Genomic DNA, 17,792 nt, shown 5'->3' with positions numbered 1-17,792 from the left:
AATTCTATCAAATAAGTTAAAGAAAATTGCCTTTTTTTTAAGTTTCTAAAGACCTGCATGTCAAGTAAGCCAGTTTCCATTACAAGCCATACATCTGTCATAACAGGGATGTATTCAAAAAAGAGGAAACGATTCATTTCCTTTTAGTAACGTAAGATATACCGCATGACGTAGCGCACATTCTCTGATTTGGGTTGGTAGCGTATGCAGGTATATATACACACTGCGATGGCTTTTCTTTAGTGCTGTTAGCTACTGTGCACAGTTCTAATGATAAACATTTGAGTACTGTATAATTACATGTTTAGAATTTATATCATCAAAGTCGATATGGAAATTATCGCGTCCAGCTAGAATTAAAGCAAGTTTCTGGAATAGATTGAAATTTTTACCAAATTTTCTCAAATATTCAAGACTTTAGCTTTATTCCTACAGCATGTCCTTAATTTCTGCATCGAATTTATTGTAACTGCAATGGCCTACCGTTTTTTGCAAGGTCTGTACATTTTAAAGGCACAGCGTTAACTTGGTTAAGGCGCTCTCGATTAGAATAGGCATGAAATGATGGTGAAAAATTACCGCATTGACAAATTGGCAGCTTATACGAGTTGTAAGTTTGGAAAAATTGTCTTATCACCAAACGAGACTTCAAAGATAGGTACATAACTACAAATTGACAAGATTAGCAGCACGGTAACTTCAGGGTATACGGTATTGGTGAAGCAAAATGTTTACGGCAGGAAAAATGAAAACTAAGTTATGAAGGCGCACTTAATGCTTCCAAAATGGAATAGAAGTAGCGGCCAATATTTGGTACAGGTCACTTGTTTGTTCTTACAACCTAATAGATTTGGTAAAATATAATGTGGAATCTTGAGCAAGATGACTTTTAAACTGCTTTTGTTGCTTGTATACTTTATCCTGGAATTTTCGTTGGCAAGAAGCAGTGGAAGTGCAGACATATGCAGCGCAGTTACTGTGACTGGTAAGTTTTTGTTAGCGTGCATGATGGTTGTCTATCAGCAATTACTAACTATGGCTCCAGTGTGAGAGTGAGAGTAGCACATGAATTAATGACATGACCCCATTATAACCTACTCGAACACATTTTAAATTATTTACAAGGTCTCCACAGTTATTGGCATTATAACTAGAGACTGGTCAACCTAATACAGTACAAACATAAGCCGTAATGTGAGAAAACAACATTTAAATCAAGAAATTGAGATTGTGGACTTATGGACAACGTTGATGGTTTGAATTAGACATAAAACGCTTTAGCACGGATGATAAATTTCGGAATCAAACTTTTCTTCTAATAACTTTTGAATAACTTTCTTGACTAACTTTTCTTCTAATAGTGTCATTTAAGTGTTCATTTAAGAAAAGAACTGATGGTGAAAGGAAAAGCGTCGGCTTAACCACGTGTCGTAATCTGAAGGCAGTGGTTGTTATACTCATAGATCGCCTTGCCTATAAAAGTCTTGCAAATAAACTACAGGATTTTCTAAATGTAGTCGTTGCAGTTTGTGTGATAACGAGATAGATCTTTCGCCTATCACAAGCACTGCCCACACGTTAATGACGTGCTATTTCTCTGAAGTAATTCTAAACTTCTTTCTATACTTGCCACAAAATCCTGGGGGCGTAGCATTACGTAATTATAGGTCTTTTACTTATATTAATCGGTTCATTGCTGATGCGGTAACACCAAGTGTTGCTATATTTTGTATCGCTCTCACATGACAAAGATTTGTGTAATCCACTCTAAACAGCACGTTTTCATTGAAATACAAATAGAATTGCAAACATCAGGAAAAACAAGACATTTATCATTACACGCTTGCAGTCACGAATAGGAAGTGAATGAAAATGCTTTCCTAAAATGTTGAAGGTGTACATTTTTTTGAAATACATGTATCGTATTAATACCGAGCCATAAAGACAAAGTTATGGCAGATCTGTTTTAATTTAGTTCTTACGGTGGCCCATATATCAACATAACTATCATTACATAGGAACTTTATGTGTAACTGAAGGTTCGGGTTTAAATCCAAAGTATATGCATATTCAAAATGAAAGATTCGTTTGTTTCTGTATGGACTAACTAAATTAATCGCGCCAGTATATTTTTGCTTGGCGTGTTTTTAAAAACTCGAAAGTATTTGGAGACGAAAAACACAATTTCCAAAACTATTTTTGAATGGTCAAAATATAATCAAATAATCAGCGAGTGTTGAGTTTGTTCACGGTGAAAGTTCGTATAGGTTTAAATTCATAAAAACATTTAGGTCCCTTGCAAGACTGCTGGTTTGTTTTACCAGCTGTAGACTATGGCTCTCACAAGCTTTGAGGTACCGGTATTATACGTATTCATATAAGCTATATAGATGTAAGCCCAAGAAATCAAAACAAAACAAACCCTCTTGTTGTCTGATAGATTTACGGGATGCTTGTAGCCTCAGAGATCATGTGAATGAACTACCAGCATGCGACGAACTAAAGAACAAAGCATGGACAGAAGACTCATGTTTGCAGAATAATAACTGTTGTTGGGACGAGGAAAAAAATTTCTGCTTCAAAAAACCAGGTTGCGGCGTGTATGGTTTATTTCTTTTATTTACTAGGACTCTGTGATAAACGACTGACCACGATATGTCTTCCCATAAAGTGAACTGAATACAATGCGCCAATTACGTAGGCACGTTGTAGATGACAGCATTACATGTTTTTTGTGCAGTGAAATGCTACGTTGATCTTCGTCTTGAGAAGTGCTTTGCGACGGCGCGACATTCAACCAGTGCAATTGGTATTTACACCGGCTATTCTCCGAATGGAAGTCACTGTCATATTAACAGTTTGGTGATTGATGGTGCAGCCAAAGAGTTGTTCCGTTACAAGACCGACGTTGGCTTTCCGATAACATTTGACAACTGCTCAAAATGGTGGAACGTTAAAGTGATAAAACGGGAAGACGGTACGCAATTAAACCTCGTTTAACCCGTGTTTTAAAGAACAAGTTTCTGTGTAAGCTTTGCTATTAACGACGAAATTATGGTACGAAATTAGAAGTTAGTATTTGTATAGTTTTTGTATATTAAATATTTATGGTGACCTTAAAACAAAGCATGTTTTTTAAACAGTGTATAGCAAACTTTTCTGGGAAATATGTAGCAACCGCTCAGCATAGCATTTCCAAAGCTCTCATATTATTAGCTTATAAATATAGTTCTATACTGTATAGTTCAATAATATTCCATACCTTCTTATCATTCAAGGTACCTGTTCAGTTTTTAAAGTGTCAGATGATGGAGTAGAACACAATCTAGAGCCCCAGGGAAAGATGTATTTTAATAAGTCGTGTATCATCAAAAAGAATAATTATCTTTATGAATTTCCTTACTCTGGTCCACACACAGCACGAAAGTGTGCGTGTAAAGTGGATGCGTGGTTGCAAGCGGATGATGGTAAGCATCAACCACCTAGTTCAGTGGATCTCAAGACCTGTTCAATATGCTATGAATACGATATATATCCTATGACTTTTATGCAGGAACCTCATAATACTTTAGGCTACATTAGTGCATTGAATTGTTTCTTATAAACATGTAAACAACTGGTAATTTGACTACCACACGAAACAACATCAAGAGTTTTGCTTTAAGAATACTTTTGTATGATCTATAATTTCAAATCCAACGAATTGTCTTATATACCAGAGGACTTACCCGTCGCAAATCGTGTCAAGAACTACATAAAAGAAAAAGAACATCATTCAACCTGCACCCAGGTACTTGGAGTTATAGTTCGAGCATCGTGGAAAGAGAAGGTGTCTGTTCTAAACCACAACGAAGCCAATGTGATGTTAGACGCCCTCGACAACCTTACACACCATGAGGTATCTAAATTTGTTTATGAAACTGGTACATGTAAAATTAGCTTCCTCTGATATGCTGATAGGCTTCATTTGATAGTTTAATAGAGGCCTTACCAAAAGGAAGGCAGCCGTCGAATGAATAGACAAACGAAGTAACCTAATCCCCGGGTGTAGTTGAATGAATTTGTGCGACTCAGTTTAAGGTTTTCGTTATATGTCTATAGTAATGACGACTGTACATAAGCCTAATTCTCATACTGTATTGGTAAACAGCAAAAGTTAAGGAAAAAATTTTTATTGGTGGAAAGCGATCAAAAAAATCTGTTTATTCTCAAGTCTTACGCAATCTAAAAATTTCTTTGAATTACAGTATTGATTCTTTTTTCGATTGAAATTTGTTTTAAACTTGATCATGTGAAATAATTTCTTTATAGAGCCACCGTCATTAACAAGTCAGATTTTTTTTGCCTCTAAAGCATTTCACATAAACATAGTTGCATTAAACAATAAACAAAATCAGCCTAACCTACTCAACCTTTGAGACAATGGCATCCCAAGCGCGGATCGCTGTACGCCTTACGAAGCAAAAAACCTTGGTTATTCAAAACAAAAGTATTTTTAGAAAGTGATAATTCTCGCGAGTTAGCTCGGTCAGCACTTAACTGACGTTTTCAATTTCCACGCTAAGGTTGTAAAAACACTGAACCATTTAAATCCAACTTATTGAACCAATAGGCCTACTGTTAAGTGCAATTACTACAAAAATTCTGTTAATTGGCACAAAATGAAGCATGCAAGCCTATACAATATTCTATACATAGCTATTGTACAATTTCTTCTTTCTGCCTGCACAATGCACAGTATCAGTTTAACCTACTGCTTGTTGTCACTATACAGACTCCCTTTAGTAGACTGGTAGCTAAACACGAAAAAAGACGTTCTGGGTAAGATGTTAAACTACAACCGTTTTAGTTAATTTGTAATTTTGTTTTCATTAATGTATATACCGGTACTAAAAAAAAATAAATAAAAATGGCGAGTATGACTTGAACATGAATCAATAAATCAAAACCTACCTAGACTAGCTCAATGGCAATTATTGCAGTAGCTTTGTCCGTTTAAAATGCAAAATTATTGCATTTTCGACTAGATTTGCACAATCACTTCAAAACTTATTAACAAGAAAAAATGCGTATAAACCTACAATAGCAGTAAAATGTTATCATTAAATTTCTTTAAAATGCTCTCTGCAAAAGCCATTGTGATTGGCTGACCAAAGTTTTCGAACTGACAGGGGAAGGAAGAGGGTTTCAATATCGTTGTCGTATGCTGTCGACGTCTGATGGTTATCGTATTTATAGCGATATAGCCTCACACGATTTAATTTTTTCCGCTGTGTGAAGAGATAATGTTAATTAATTGTCGAGACTAAGTAGTTTAGCACTCTTGGCAAACTTTACAACAGTTAGTTACCTTACCGTAGGGCGTATAGGCGAGGTACCGTACTGCCACGCTGATAGGCGGCTTAGGCTAGTGGTCGTGCTAAGCCTAGCTTTTGCCAGCAGTTATTACCTTAATTAATTTTTCGTGCACGTTTTGAGCCTTTTCGGTTTTGTCACTTTTTGTTCTTTCATTAACCAATGCTAACAAAAACTGGATTTATTTTTTCGTCCTTATCGAGCTTTTGACAAAAAATAAAATGATTGATTGAACGACTGGCCATAAACTGACATGACTAGAATTTTTGCTAATACAGGCATGGATACCATATCGGAAAAAGCGGCAAGTGCTGGGTAAAACGTTAAACTGCATCCGTTTTCTTTGATTTTTGAATTTTTTTTGAAAAATTTAAGTTTTGTTATATGTGTTGGGTTTCACAACAAAAAACAAAAAAAAGCCTATTTGTAATATAGATAACTAAGAACTTATTACTTAGGCACTCCCATTTGAAAGCTCGAACGAAGTTGAACGCAAAGTTTGTCAGATTTCGTCGAGATGTCGTGCGTCCAAAGATACAAATTTTGGAGTGACAGTATGCACCGAACCTCAATTCTTTCTTTGTTTATTTTAAATCGGCATGAACGTTTAAAAGTTTGGCATTCATGTTGATAAGTCTCATGCGTTCAGTATATGGCATACTATCTGAGTATGGCATACGTCCACTGTCTGAGTACGGTGGGTCGAAAGAATATATGAGGTAACACAAAAGGGTTATAGAGTAACAATTCCGCAATATTTTTTAGCTTGGGTGCAAATGTGAAGGAGTCTCAAAGAGGACTTTAATGCACGTATTCCCGCTAAAATTTGTCTTTTTGCATGTTCGATTTTATGTTAAAAACGACCGTACTTTGGGCATGGATGGTGATAATGATACGCTTATATTCCCTGTATGAAATTATGGTGGTGTCTAAAGAAAAGTGGTCAACACTACGTTGCTTAGCCAATCGGTTTTTATCATTCCAATAACTGTGGGCACCACAATCATTGCAATCTATACAGTGAAGCTTTGTGACAACCGAACCACAACGTACACAACAAGGCTGGCAAGACAAAATATCGATATTGAGTTAAGTCGGTGTTTTAACTGTGATTTATGTTTTTTGCAAGTTATATTTTTTTATTGTAGGACCGTCATAATATTTCACTGTTTGACGCCGGAGTGTTTATAGAAAGCACACAGAAAATAGCAGACTATCCATTTTATGAAGGAATTGAAAAAAAATCAGCCAAGCAAATAATAAAGGTACCAGTATTAATCTATCCAGGCACATCTCACGAAATATAGTGAACACTTGTGGTAATTAATTGGGGTAAAATGTCTAAACTTTCTTTTGAAACTTTTAAAGGACTTTCTAATTTCAATCAATTCATTATTTTTTTTAAAGTAATTTCATGTTTTTGGGTGGTGCTTATAGGTACAATGTACATGTATACATTTAGCGTTTTTATGTATTAAAGTAATGTATTTTGCGGCAGAAAACAACATCAGTGGTGAGTAATATTATTCAGACTGTTTCACGAGAAAGTGAAGTCGATCAGGATTACGTAATAGCAGCATCAAGATCAACGACAGTCGGTAATATACGCACTTATTAATATTTAAATAATCTTTAAATAAAATAAAACTGGAAACATTACAAGTTTCTTTGCATTAATACTTCAGGTTTAGAGACTACTAAACCTCGATATGTAGAGCATGAAGAATACAAAAACATAAAACAAAAAGAGTTTGAATTAAAGCAGGATTTGTTTCGAACCCTGGAGTCAATGTCAACTACTGTTGCTTTACATGTGAAGCCCTCTTCCAATGAAACTGGTAAGGTACCAATTATTGTGGCTACTGTTGATAGGATTTTTGTTATAAGAAATATATGTACAGAAATGGTTTTGGTTTCAAACTATAAAGTTTGGTTTCTCGCTAATATTTCACAGATATTTTTTGTTCCAAAAAGTGTAGTACTTTATAAATACAGTAGGCCTATATATTCCGAATACATCAAGTGTATAGCTGTCTAAGTTCTTCAACTGTATAACCTACCACTGAATTTTAAATACTGATTAGTAGGGCATTGTCAATCCAACATCATCGGTATGAATTTATTGTGACACAGGCTACCCTTTTAAATTTCAATAGTGCAGTGTATTTTTCTGTATACTACAGAATCTGTGAATCTTATCTGAGCTTAAGCTCCTGCATCAGTTACTTATACAGAATCTTCAAAACTGGCCATTCGATGAGCACTGAAGCGTAGCAATATTTTCTGCTTTACGATAAACTCTTATGCTGAAGAAGTCATTTTAAAAGAAAGCTGTTTAATGTAATTTAAAAAAACTGTACAAAAACAATATGACAGCTTGAATCTATATAAAGTACAGAAAAAGCACAAAATCAGTCAGTATTTGTTGTCTTGAATCACACATTACATCTTTAAACATAAATCATTTTTCCAAGTTCACAATTGATATGTCGGATGACTCTTCTAGTACAGGTAATTGTGAACTTGGTGGTAAGCGATCATTTTCACTTCTCAAGCCATTGTTGGGGTTGTCACCGGTCTCATTCACACCTATAAGTGATTGGCGTCGTGTTGCCCTAGCAGGGTAGACGATGTCCCGCTGCATAGGCTCCATGCTAATTCCATGCGACTCACGTTCATTCACCATGTGTGGTACTTGCCCAGGCAGTGGCGTGTAAGCTTGATACAACGTCGAGGCCGATTTTAACTTTTGAGGTCTGCTATTAATTGGAGGAAATGGTGTCGGTGAACGCTGATTCTCTTGGTCTGCTTGGTCCAAGGCTCTAAATCTTTTGCTTAATGGAGACATACGGTGTCTAGCCATCATTTTGTCAACGAGAGAGTCGAACTTATCCACAAGAAGAGTGTCTGCACTGGCTGTACTTATTTGATCGATGTCAAATGGAGACTGAGGGAGCACTTCCTTATTGCCATCGGCATCAGTGCGGTTTCTTTTTGCTGCTTTGGGACGAGGAATCTTCTGTAATTGAGTAACTTTTTCGACATCCACAGTAAAGACATGGTCACTATTAGACCTGGCAGATTCCTTTGGTTTCTTTTTATTCTTCTTTCGGCCTGTATAACCCTTAGTCATGTACTTTTGTAGTTTCTTGCTACTGTAGTATGGGCGGTCATCTCCATTGTTGCGTTGTTGGTCATCACAGAAACAAAGGAATATTGTGTCAACCGCCATACCGTAGACATTAAAGAAGCAAGATGCAATAACATATGATGCTAAACAGGCCAAGGCTGATGGAATAACATATTCTGTAGAGGATACTTCAGTGCCAAACAAAACCTTAAAATAAGCAATACCCGCAAATCCAGTGAGGATTGTAACAGCAATTCTTCCCATCAGAATGCAAAATCCACCCATGCAGTTTATTACCATCATATGTCGAATATTATTTAGCAAAAGGTTGAAGGCGCGCTTTCCGCTTGCACAAAATCCTTCTCCATACATGGCAGCACAGATGTAGGCATTTCGGTTAATGTACTTTAATATCTTCTCAAAGCAAGCCATGCAGCAGGAAAGCGCTTTCAATATGTAACGGGCGAACTTGTTCTCTTGCCCTTTCAATTTGCTCTGTATATAGCCCAAGATGATGCGTATAGTTTGCACGATTGCAACTATCAGTGATCCGATCGCAACTGTTCCCAGATTATAAAGAATAAGGTGAAGGATAGGTTTAGCCGTTGGGCAAATCTTGCAGTTACACGTCTTTTGTTTGTCTCCTGAGCCGCGGCTAAAAAACCAGTTACAAACAGAACCAGCCAATATCATTTCTTGGCACGCAGAAACAAATGCCAACATCCACAGACATCCAATTAGATGAGGGATAAAAAGGTGGAGTATAGGCAAAGACTCCATCTCAACAAATGTCACCAACCCATCATCATCGACTTGAGGAACCTTCACTGTAACGATGAAGATAGTGCAAAAGACAAAATAACCGATGATTGCGATCATCACTATAAGAGTCACAAAAGGTTGAAGTAGCATTAACGGCATGTTAAAAACGGCTAAGCTTGCTTCATCAAATAACTTGACCACGAGGGAGAGGCTCTTACGAGACCAAATTAAAATAAGAAGCAATATGATCGTAACAACGGTTACTATCACAGCACAGGGCAACAGGTAAGAAGACTCTTGCACTGTAGAAAAGCTCAATGAATCCAAAATGTTTCCCGAATTGACAACGGTCACATTAAGTTGTTCAGCAACAACATCAGTAACTGACACAACAGAATCAATGGCAGCTTCAACCTTAGCAATATCAATGAGACCCTTGGCCTCAGCGTAGTTGTACCAGAGAAAGCCAGTAAGAGCAACAGACCCTACACCAGCAGTAACAACGATAGCGATCAGTACCACACGTGTAAACAGCTGGAGGAAAAGGATCATCAGAAAAGATATGGCGAGCGCAATCAAGATCAAGTAAATTGTGTCTTTCCATCGATTCACCACCGATTCGATGACCATCTTAGCAATCGATGTTGCCAAAGCAGAAAGAGCACTTGCCGTTCCAGTGTCTGCTGATGCGTCAGAACCAGTTGTTGAATTGAGTTGTTGAGTTAAGTTGAGCTGTTGAGTTGAGTTGATGAGTTGAGATGAATTGAGTTGACTCCCTGTTGAAGCTTGGGCAGCAGCGTCTCCAATTGCGCCGCCAATCTAAAAATATCATTTAGCTTTTAGGATAACGGAATCAAGAAAGCTATATATTATTATATAACCTTAGTCAAAAGTAATGTTGCACTTTGCCTATTAGCCACGTAACCAACATCTTGGGAGTGCTGTATTGTATCTACACAAAATATCGCTTACTGGCTTCTTAACCTGTCTGCTCTCATGATGTAAATGCAATTGAAATGCACACAAAATGTGCGCTCGGCCTTGCGCGAGATTGCCGGTTTTCGAAACTGGGTAAAAGCAGAAATAACGTTGGCGATGCGACATGATGACCATCCTTTCATAAAAACACATTGCTCGATCGAATAGACTTTGATAATTATAATAATAATTATTCAATCAACTGTGATTACATTTGGTCATTTTATGGTGATAAATGTTACGACGCAGTCACACTTATAAGTAACCTACAGGTTCTTGTTAGTTTTCACAATGAATTTCCCTACCATAAATGGATTGTGGATTTTATGGCGGTGATATCTTTAAAGTGATAATAACACTGATAAGTGATAACTTATATCATATTGCAAAAAAACTTACGAGAATTGTCGTTTACTTCAAGCAAAGGTAAATCACACGTTACATCGTGGAAGATACACAATTTAGTTTGGGTGAAATGCTTGTCAGAAAATAAGTCTGATTAATATCAGTTATAGTAACTATCCTTTATATAACATGTATACAGTAAAACAAAGATGCGGTAAGAGTTTAAGTGGAAAGTTGCTGCATTGGAATGGAAAATTTTTTCTTGTAAAGTTCCAGTAACTATCGTCCATGAACAATGTAAAATTTACGCTCTTAGTTCATACCGCATATTACCCACTTGTACCGCTTTGCCAAAAAACAACACTGGCACCATGGTACTATCAGAAAAAAAAGCGCTGTAGCAGCAAAATTTAGTAGCGTAGGCTTAAATTACGTAAATGTGTTAAGTGCAACACTAGTCAAGGGCCTGTTTTGCTTATAAACGTGTCTATATAGCAACAAAATATGAACACTTTATTAAACACTAGCATACCTTGGCGATTAGAGATGGAATACAGCGATTAATTAGGGATGAGTGAGGCAGAATGAAGCCATATGGCATCGTGCAAACACGCCTGTCAACAAGCGTGTCATTCAGGTTGTAACCATTGCTGGTCAGTAGCTGCTTGCAAGTCATCATGGTTGTTGGACATTCGCTGACACAAATAACGGCAGGTGGGCTATCCATGGTCAAATAGGTCAGGGGATTCAAGGCAAGTTTGAGGTCACTCAGCGCCGTGTGAAATTCAAACGTGTTGTTGGTGTGATCCATTCCAGAGTATTCAGCTCCAGGAATCGTTTTCGTGTTGTTTCGTCCGCAAACGTTTCCCCATGAATCTATTCCTTTAATATAACGTCCAGGATCGCCATTATCCATGCTGTAGCGAGCTAGATATCCCATACCGCCCAAGGCGGCCAAGAATAAAAGCAGGAAAAACACATCCCGCACTTTCTTCGCGCGAACAGGAGTTGTTGGAGTGTCTTCATCAGGCATAGCTTCAACTTCGGTTGTGGAAACCGAACTGGAACCACAACCCATAATGGAAGGAGTTACGTTTTTCGACTCTTAAATAAACTGCACCATTCTCAAAGCAGTATGTAAAGTAAGTACAAAGTGTAAGAATTTGTTTAGCTATCATTAAGAATTGTTACGTAAAAAGCAAACAATTATTACATCAGATCATATGTTTGACTCAATTTTGTCATGGAAAAACTCTGAGTGGAAAGTAACTGGCAGAAGATAAAATCCGTTACACGAAAACTGCGTTGGCAGGAAAAAATTTATTTGGAATTATTGTATGCTTTTGCTACAAACCTGCCAATTTTTCTTGAACTGTCAATGGTCATTTATGTTATGTTATTGTTAGTGTTTTATGTGTGCTTTTTAATTTGGTTTTTTTGAGCAACACAATTTATTGCTTTCTGTGATATCATAATCGGTAATAATTGTGTAGCAACTTTCAACATATAGGCCTATTGCAGAGTAGAATGAAAAACAATTAATTATTTTAATCAACTGAGAAACAAAAATGTACATTACCAGCAAACGCATAAATGAAAACTATTAAATATTTTTGAAGAATATGTAACACATTGCAAGGGTTTGAGGTGATATCACAAAAGTACATCGTAATGTTTGTTGTGCATCCACCAGAAAATAAACGGTGCATTGATGAACGTAGAAGTTATTTAAATATTTGTCAACGTTAGAGTAACTGTTGAAGGAATAGAACGAAACCTATAGCATGAAATCATATTGGCGACGAATTTAACCTATCAAATAGCAATGCATGTTATAAATGTATTGTGTGGATATATTCTTTCTTCGGTCATTAGGATGGTGTCAGTTTTGCTGTTAAAAGCACATTTGAACAAATTCATTTATGAAGTGACTATTTCACCACATGTACAGTAGGTCACCCAACCTGTTGTTAAAGATAGGTGGTTAGGTTAGGAGAATGAGTATGCAAAAAGTTGATTTTAGCTATACAAGGTTTTATTGGAATTAGATTTAGACTAGAAGGTAGATTTAGGTTACTATGTTATAACATTTAAGGTAGGTTAGCAAGAAACTGTGAAAAACAACTTCGAACACACGATTTTCTCCAGTGAAATAGTGGCAACCATTCATTTAATGTAGATAACACCTCAAATTTTTGTGTAGTCTAATTTTAACATATATTATTTCTCACTCATAACACTGATTTCGAGCAATTCTTTTTGCTAATATTGGAAGTGTTATCGGTATTAGAAGTTCAAAATATCCGTATTAAAATGCATACTGAAATTATTTGCAGACGTACTTATTGAAGAAGTGAATAGCAACGTCGACTTGCAGTTAGTGGTCACCAACTCCAAAAACATAGAAAGCGTCTTTGATAAAACTCATATAACTTCATCAGCCTTCTTCAATAATGATCAAGTTTCTGTCATTGGCTTTCCACATCAAAAAACAAGTTGGTGATGTTGGCAGGAATTTTTACATTAAATGATTTCTGCTAAAAAAAACCGTGGCATTAACTATATAATTTTGATTGATTCATTTAACAAAGAAAATATTTCTTTCAGATTCGAACGCCGACAGCGTCGCAGTATTGTCTGTGTTTTATAAATACCCAACCCCGGAATATGGTGTTTTACCACGAAGGTAGCCTATGCAATATTGTTATTAATAATTATCGCTGCAAATTTTTACAGCTTTTAAAAGACTATTTAATGGCCGATTTCCGAAATAAATATATTTTACGTTTGGTTAGCTTCATTTAAACGCACAGTGAACATGAACGTGAATAAAATTATTCAGCTTTTTAAATGTGATTAAAACATTTTGTTTAAGGCATTTTGTTTGGCGTTGTAATACGGAAAAAACAACTAATGTGTGAAATAACAATCACAGTGAACTGACGTAATATTCCACTGACAGGATAAGTAATTACGTGTCAGTGAATGCGAGGAAGTTCATTGAAGGTCGTCCTGTGTCTCTCTCTGTTCCAGTAAACTTCACTCTGCACTCCACAGCCAGTAACGTCAGTAATGACGTCACCAAATACTGCGCTTACCTTGTATCCAATATAAGCGAGTAAGTGTTAAAATTTTTGATTTGAATTTTTTCAAGTTGTCGGGGAACATAAGTACAGTATATAACTCTGAAGCCACTTGTATTAGTAATATTAAGATTAACATAACTTATTAATAAGTATGTAATTAATGTAATACTAAGAGTAGCCTATATTAGTGCTGTATTGATATTCATCAATATATTATTTGGATTAATATGGTTTTAGTAATACGCAATATTTGTACCCTTTGTGTTACGTTTCTGTCTTCAAGAGAGTTTCAAAAGAAAAACGAAACGTTTGCTGCAATTATGTTAGCAAAATTACTCCAAATACTATTTCACGCTTCCCTAACAATTATTTCATGAATTACCTTTAATGAATGTAGAGAATTGTGGGATGAATTTGGATGCCAAACGTTTAACTCTGATAATGGAACATCTTGCAGCTGCAACCACACCACCCATTTTGCTGTGCTAATGAAAACTTCAGGAACTGAGGTTGGAAATATTCAGTAGCTTTACAGTACTACCAGCACATATAGCACATTTCCTTCTATGTGCTCTAACTTAACCAAAACGCATCTTTTTTGCTTTAATAACACAATGGAAGCCGGTTTTCTTTTAATGCTTGCAGTTAACTTTAAAAGTGTAGCGAGAATGCCAGATAAAACAAGAATGAATATTTATATGGCAGTTACCACCAGAACACGACAAAGCCCTTGAAATAATATCCATGATCCTTGGCTCTGTATCAATCGCTTGTCTCTGTGTCACTGTCTTGGTGTTTATACATTACCGAAGAACTTTGCTGAAGGATCGCATGCTGCTTCATTTTCACTTGATAATCGCTCTTTTGGGAGGTTATATTTCGCTTTTGACTAGTTCCATTTTCACTTCACCTGACGCTGAGGTTCGTTATTGTGACTGTGTTACAAATTCTCATGACGCTTAATGCTTGTATAGCTTAGTTCACTAGACATTGTGCTTTTTATTTGCATTTGTGTTTTATGGAATTACAATACATTTCAATACTTTCAGGTCGCTTCAGTTTCATGCATCGCATTCGCCGTTGTGACGCATTTTTTCTTTCTGAGTGTATTTTTCTGGGCTCTGGTTGAAGGCTTGTATTTATTCTACAAGATAGTGATGGTGTTTGAAAGAAAATGGGCCGAATTTCTTCCAACTTACGCTCCGATTGTTGGATGGTTTGTGCCTTTTTCTATCGTAACGACAACTTTCGTACTGACCAGATATTCTTTTCCATTTGGACCAGAAAATGCCACTGAGGTAAAAAATAAAGTCGTTTATATACAGAATTCGCTTTTAATATAAAGCACTGCAAAAGTATTTGTGCATGTTACTATAACCCTTATCTTTATGAAGGACGCATACGCCAGCCCTTCATCTTGCTTTCTGCGATATGACAGTAGCGTTATATGGACTTACGTTGGCCCAGTTCTTGGTATTATTGGGGTAGGTGCAGAATTACGTTTTAAAGCCAAACTCTCGCATGAAATTCGTTATCATTATAATGTAATTTCAACTTTGTTTAGATTAATTTGCTGATCTTGATCAAAGTCATGTACGTCATTTTTAAGTCATCATGTACGTCATCAAGACTTGCATCAGCGGACAAGTCGACCCGTGTTAACGAATCACTCAAGTAAGTAGAAATTTTTGTTGGATATTGTTCTTTCCCAGGGGGAAAAATTAACCCAAAATATATGGTGTTGTTAAAACAGTAAATGTTGCTACTTGATGTAAAAATATGCTATACTAAATAAAATTATTCAATTATATAATTATACTCAATTTATTATACCATTACATTAACTTACTTGATCTGACTGTTACCGTTACAACTAATTCTTCTACTGTAAATATAAAATTCATCATTTCCATACCTTCAAGTAAAATTCTTAAACAAACTTTTTAAACCAGGCGAGCTTCTCGAGGGGCTCTTATACTCTTGCCAATACTGGGAGTTCCTGCAGTGGTAGGAATATTATATAGCTTCTACAATGAAAATCAAACTGGCGAGGTCTTACCAAATGTTGGTATTGCTGTTGGAACCATGGGCGCCTACCTGCAGGTGATATTTGTTGGGATTCAAGGCATCTGCATATTCTTGTTTTATTGCGTCTGGAACGCAGAAGTTCGAGGTGCATACGAGTTGGCAGCCAGGAGAAGACGCTCAGCGGGAAGCTTGGTATGCGTCGTGTTATTATACTTATTCGAGTAAGCTTGTTTATAGACTTTTGAACTTTCTAATACATAGGCTACTCTTATTACATGGCTCTAATCATCAATTTCTTAGCGTTGTTCCATGGAATGCTTACATCTAAGCATTTGCTACAGACTTTCTGAACTGGTTGTGTTTCCAGGGTTCGTCTTTTAGCCAGAGAAAACGCAGTCGAGTACCTTTGCTGTTCAGCAGAAGTAATTCCGTTGCGGAAGTTGCACAGCCTGAACGGTGAATATCGATTTAGCCTGACACAAAAAAGCAATGAAAAACACACTCAGAAACATAGCATTTGTTTCACATTTTTGTAAAATTCCAGTTTTAGTATAACAACTGTTTCCTCGTATCTTTATGCAGAACTTGTCAACGGTCGTATAGCAGTGCCAGCAATACACGTCGTTTTACGAATTCCAGCACCGTTGTAGGACGTTCCTATTCACAACGACCGACATACGGTAGATCCGTATCTCATGAGGGACACGCCAGTTCTTCCAGAACTTCAGTTTTGTGAAGTCTTGCATTACCGTACTTTCATTTGCCAATTTTATGGTTCTTTGCGCAGTAAACATCCAAATTCTGCAAATTACGCATTTTTATGGATCCCACCGTGTACACTACACATTCAGGCTGCATATGTAGATTATTTGAATATGGTATCAGTCAAAGAGGTTTTGTGCCGTTATAAGGTAGTCTTTGTGATAGTTATGAATTGTCTTCGTCAGCTTTCTTTACGGTCTCACTTTACTAGGTTTCGAAATTAAGTTGGAGTTTGTTATTATTCCTGTGCTTTGAGTTTGCAGCTTTAATCGGAATGTGTATTTTCAACGAGTTATAAACACAGCCATAGCCAGTCGTGGAAACTTGTGAATGATATATATTGCTGCATTTTTTCAAGGAATCGTGCGGTTTAACTTTTGTATCGCCAACTTACATGCACGTTGAAAGTGCTTTTTCGTTCATTGTTTGTACGGATTCAATTTTCTATTATAATTTTCACTTATTGTGTACGTCATTTATTTTATCACATTTAACTTTTAGATTCTGATTATTCTAGCGTTTACGTAACCATGAACAGAATGTGCCACATTAGTATTAGCAGTATTATGTGATTTACTCGATATATTCTTGTTGAAGGTATAGGGCTATAGGCTATAGTTTTGAGCTAATAATAATAATCCTTTATTTGCACTTTATGTGAGTTTGGCTTATAGCCTATGTTCGCACACTTGCCTTGCATTTACCGACGTTCGTCCAATCAATAAACGATGTCGATTTTTTTGAAAATACTCTATTACCTTTAATTGTGTAACTTACTGGATAATCAAACCCATTTCCTTCTTCATAACGCGAGTGGCAGTATGCCTAAAATTTGTTACAATTTACGTAATACCTGGCCTTCTTACGAATAGGCTTACAGTGAAAACGTTACGTCATTTGTCAAGATGTAAACAGAATTAAAACCGAACACATCAATATTGCATATGGGAAAATTCTTGCTATACCACCACGTAAGTCATTTAGTGGCTGTAAGGCCAAATATTTTATATATCAGGATGAACCGAAATATTGAGGCCTGCCGTAGCCTACAATCATATGCAAATCCATACGCGAGCCATTTTTTCTATTTTTCCAATTAGGTTACACCCTAGGGCCTAGAGCAGTGGTTCTTAACCCCTGGGTCGCAACTGGGTACTGGCTAGGACACTGAAAGTGGATATTTCTATATCTATACGATACGTGAAAGGCCTCCTAAGTAAGTATAACATACTCAAAATTCAAAGTGTGTAATAACGCTGAGACCACACGTGCGCCCGAAATTCTCTGAGGTGCGTTCCACGCAGTCGTATCGCACATCAATATGGCTGCTTATATGTATAACTGAA

The 17,792-nt window shown here is 36.5% G+C and overlaps 2 protein-coding genes across 2 annotated transcripts; one reads left to right on the top strand and one right to left on the bottom strand.

Moving 5' to 3' along the window:
• The first annotated feature begins 783 nt into the window (after positions 1-783).
• Positions 784-17,193, top strand: LOC143462144 (uncharacterized). The gene is made up of 19 exons (XM_076960188.1): positions 784-985; positions 2,441-2,590; positions 2,741-2,977; positions 3,279-3,467; positions 3,720-3,898; positions 6,504-6,620; positions 6,854-6,953; positions 7,041-7,193; positions 12,907-13,065; positions 13,178-13,256; positions 13,533-13,688; positions 14,054-14,165; positions 14,362-14,577; positions 14,706-14,954; positions 15,051-15,140; positions 15,221-15,330; positions 15,609-15,876; positions 16,052-16,140; positions 16,267-17,193. Exons 1-19 carry the CDS (start codon positions 883-885, stop codon positions 16,418-16,420), a joined length of 2,910 nt encoding a protein of 969 aa, XP_076816303.1. The 5' UTR covers positions 784-882; the 3' UTR covers positions 16,421-17,193.
• LOC143462145 (choline transporter-like protein 1) lies at positions 7,767-11,699 on the bottom strand. The gene is made up of 2 exons (XM_076960189.1): positions 11,103-11,699; positions 7,767-10,066 (listed from the first exon to the last, which is right to left on the bottom strand). The coding sequence occupies exons 1-2, from the start codon at positions 11,646-11,648 to the stop codon at positions 7,817-7,819; spliced, it is 2,796 nt and encodes a 931-aa protein (XP_076816304.1). The 5' UTR covers positions 11,649-11,699; the 3' UTR covers positions 7,767-7,816.
• Positions 17,194-17,792: the final 599 nt, after the last annotated feature.

Source organism: Clavelina lepadiformis, chromosome 6 (assembly GCF_947623445.1).
Source record: "Clavelina lepadiformis chromosome 6, kaClaLepa1.1, whole genome shotgun sequence".
In the NCBI taxonomy this organism is placed as follows: domain Eukaryota; kingdom Metazoa; phylum Chordata; class Ascidiacea; order Aplousobranchia; family Clavelinidae; genus Clavelina; species Clavelina lepadiformis.
The sequence above is the reverse complement of the archived record's forward strand: the minus strand, read 5'-3'. Positions and strand labels throughout refer to the sequence as shown.

Bases quoted from the DNA above. Each gene is read 5' to 3' on its own strand.
- LOC143462145 (XM_076960189.1), bottom strand. From the start codon at position 11,648: ATGGGTTGTGGTTCCAGTTCGGTTTCCACAACCGAAGTTGAAGCTATG. The intron at 10,067-11,102 runs GTATGCTAGTGT...TGATATTTTTAG, and splicing joins TTCCATCTCTAATCGCCAAG to ATTGGCGGCGCAATTGGAGA.
- LOC143462144 (XM_076960188.1), top strand. From the start codon at position 883: ATGACTTTTAAACTGCTTTTGTTGCTTGTATACTTTATCCTGGAATTT. The intron at 13,257-13,532 runs GTAGCCTATGCA...TTCCACTGACAG, and splicing joins TATGGTGTTTTACCACGAAG to GATAAGTAATTACGTGTCAG. The intron at 14,955-15,050 runs GTAAAAAATAAA...ATCTTTATGAAG, and splicing joins GACCAGAAAATGCCACTGAG to GACGCATACGCCAGCCCTTC.